This window comes from Charadrius vociferus, unplaced genomic scaffold (assembly GCF_000708025.1).
Source record: "Charadrius vociferus isolate BGI_N301 unplaced genomic scaffold, ASM70802v2 scaffold2157, whole genome shotgun sequence".
In the NCBI taxonomy this organism is placed as follows: Eukaryota; Metazoa; Chordata; class Aves; order Charadriiformes; family Charadriidae; genus Charadrius; species Charadrius vociferus.
Genome location: NW_009649294.1, coordinates 23,004 through 24,861, shown reverse-complemented (window position 1 = coordinate 24,861; position 1,858 = coordinate 23,004). Strand labels below are relative to the sequence as shown.

At 49.5% G+C, this 1,858-nt stretch overlaps 1 protein-coding gene across 1 annotated transcript in view; it reads left to right on the top strand.

Moving 5' to 3' along the window:
- TIA1 (TIA1 cytotoxic granule-associated RNA binding protein) overlaps positions 1-1,858 on the top strand; it is a 23,039-nt gene that overhangs the window by 18,233 nt on the left and 2,948 nt on the right. Inside the window, exon 12 of the mRNA XM_009889097.1 lies at positions 1,809-1,856. Within this exon, the coding sequence (XP_009887399.1) occupies positions 1,809-1,856 (48 nt within the window). The remainder of the gene's footprint in view (positions 1-1,808; positions 1,857-1,858) is intronic.

The following is a 1,858-nucleotide window of genomic DNA, read 5'->3' as shown; positions in this document are numbered from 1 at the left end:
CGGTGCCGGGTGAACGGCTTCTTCCTTCCGCGCGCTGCCCGTAGCACGGACTGAGGAAGAGGAGCGTCGGACTCGGAGGTTGTAAGGATAAGGAGGGATAGTAGAGCTTTTTAGAGCAGGGTTCTGAAAATATTCCCTCCTTCTGCCCCCGGAAAGCCAGAGCGGTCGCTCGTTGTTGTGGTGCGAGGAACCCACAACTATTTATTGTCGTTTAGACAATTATTCTCTCGCCCCGTAACCGGCTGGTTTAACTTTCAGGAAGACGCTTAGGTTTTCTAGTGATGAGTGCATTACTTTCCTTCATGTTGGAAGTCTTTAGACTCTGGGGTCCTGGTAGCAGATGTCAGACTTGGTTAGACAGCAGGAAGTGTACAGCAGAGATAGTTCCCTAAATCTAGGCCAAGGCTGACCTGCAGTGGTTTCCAAAGAGGAGCTTGTCTTAATCCTGTCCTTGGGGTGGTGAGCCTTAGCTGGAAGGGCAGCCTGTATCAGTGAGGCAGTAGGGTCTGCTGTGTCTCTAATTATCCTGGCTTCTTGGGCAAGAAATTCCCAAGGATTTTCTGGGGTTGGAAAGGGAGGGGGTCAATGGGATCTGGCTGCCTCTCTTCCGTTTCTCTGTGACATTGTATCTCACTGAATCCAACAATTAATTGTGGAGTGTCTGTCTGCACACAGGGAAATCCATGCTTTTGTCAGCTATTGGGAAACGAGAAGTGCCCATCCCCGAGCATATTGACATCTATCACCTGACCCGAGAGATGCCTCCCAGTGACAAGACCCCTCTACAGTGTGTGATGGAGGTGGATACAGAGAGGGCCATGTTAGAACGAGAGGCAGAACGTCTGGCTCATGAAGATGGTAAAGCTTCTCAGAGTCCCTGTGGACATTTCCCTCCCTACTGAAGAAAAGGTCTTATTTGGGTTCCTTGGCAGAGTTTTTACACGTTATGGTACCTATTTCCCCTAGCTGCCCTGTACTAGTTGAAAAGTTCTGTGGGATCTAAGGATTTGAGAAACCCATAACAATTTATTGTCGTTTAGACAATCATTCTATCACCTGATGACCCCTCCCCACCTGGGAAAGGGAATCGGGAAAAACAAGGAAACATGGGAGTTGAAGTATAAGCAGATTTAATAGAGTAAGATTAGATAATTAACATTAACAGCACTAAAGAACCAATATTGATCCCGATACCAATACAGAATATGCAAAGATCATACTCAGCCAATTCTATCAGTAGGAAGCTCTGCACTCCCAGCAGCAAACAGCAAATGTCGGACACTGCGAGCGTTACGACTGCAGGAGAAAGGGAAGGCCTCAGGGGTCCGGCATCAGGGCATGAAGTTCTCAGGATCGCAGCCATCAAGGGAGAAAGAGAACTTTGCAGCCAACTTTCTAATTTATAGGGAATGTGACATTGATGGTATGAAATAATCCTGTTGGCCAGCTTGGGTCAAGTGCCCAGGTCTCGCTCCTCCTCATCCCTGCACCTGGCATGCTTGAAAACACTGAGACCTTGAAGCCCAACTCTCCAGCCCGTCCAGAAAGTCAATATTTTCACAAATTCACGCACTGGAGTCTTCTAAAAGTGCAGTTTTCCCAAGCAGTAGAAGAGGAATTAAGTCCGGTGTCGCTCAAACCAGGACAAGATGCGACGCAGCCGCTGCTCGCACCGCCTGGACCCCGGCCAGGTCCTTCTGCACCTGGAGTCTGGGGACCCCCAAATTCTCCGCGAAGTTCTGCCTCGTTACTCACCCCCCCTTTTTTTTTTTTTGCCTAACAAAGTGGTTTCGTTCCTCTTTCCGCAGTCAGACGCAGTCGTCGGCAGCGTGGATGGGCGCCGGCTACGGGGTGCAGC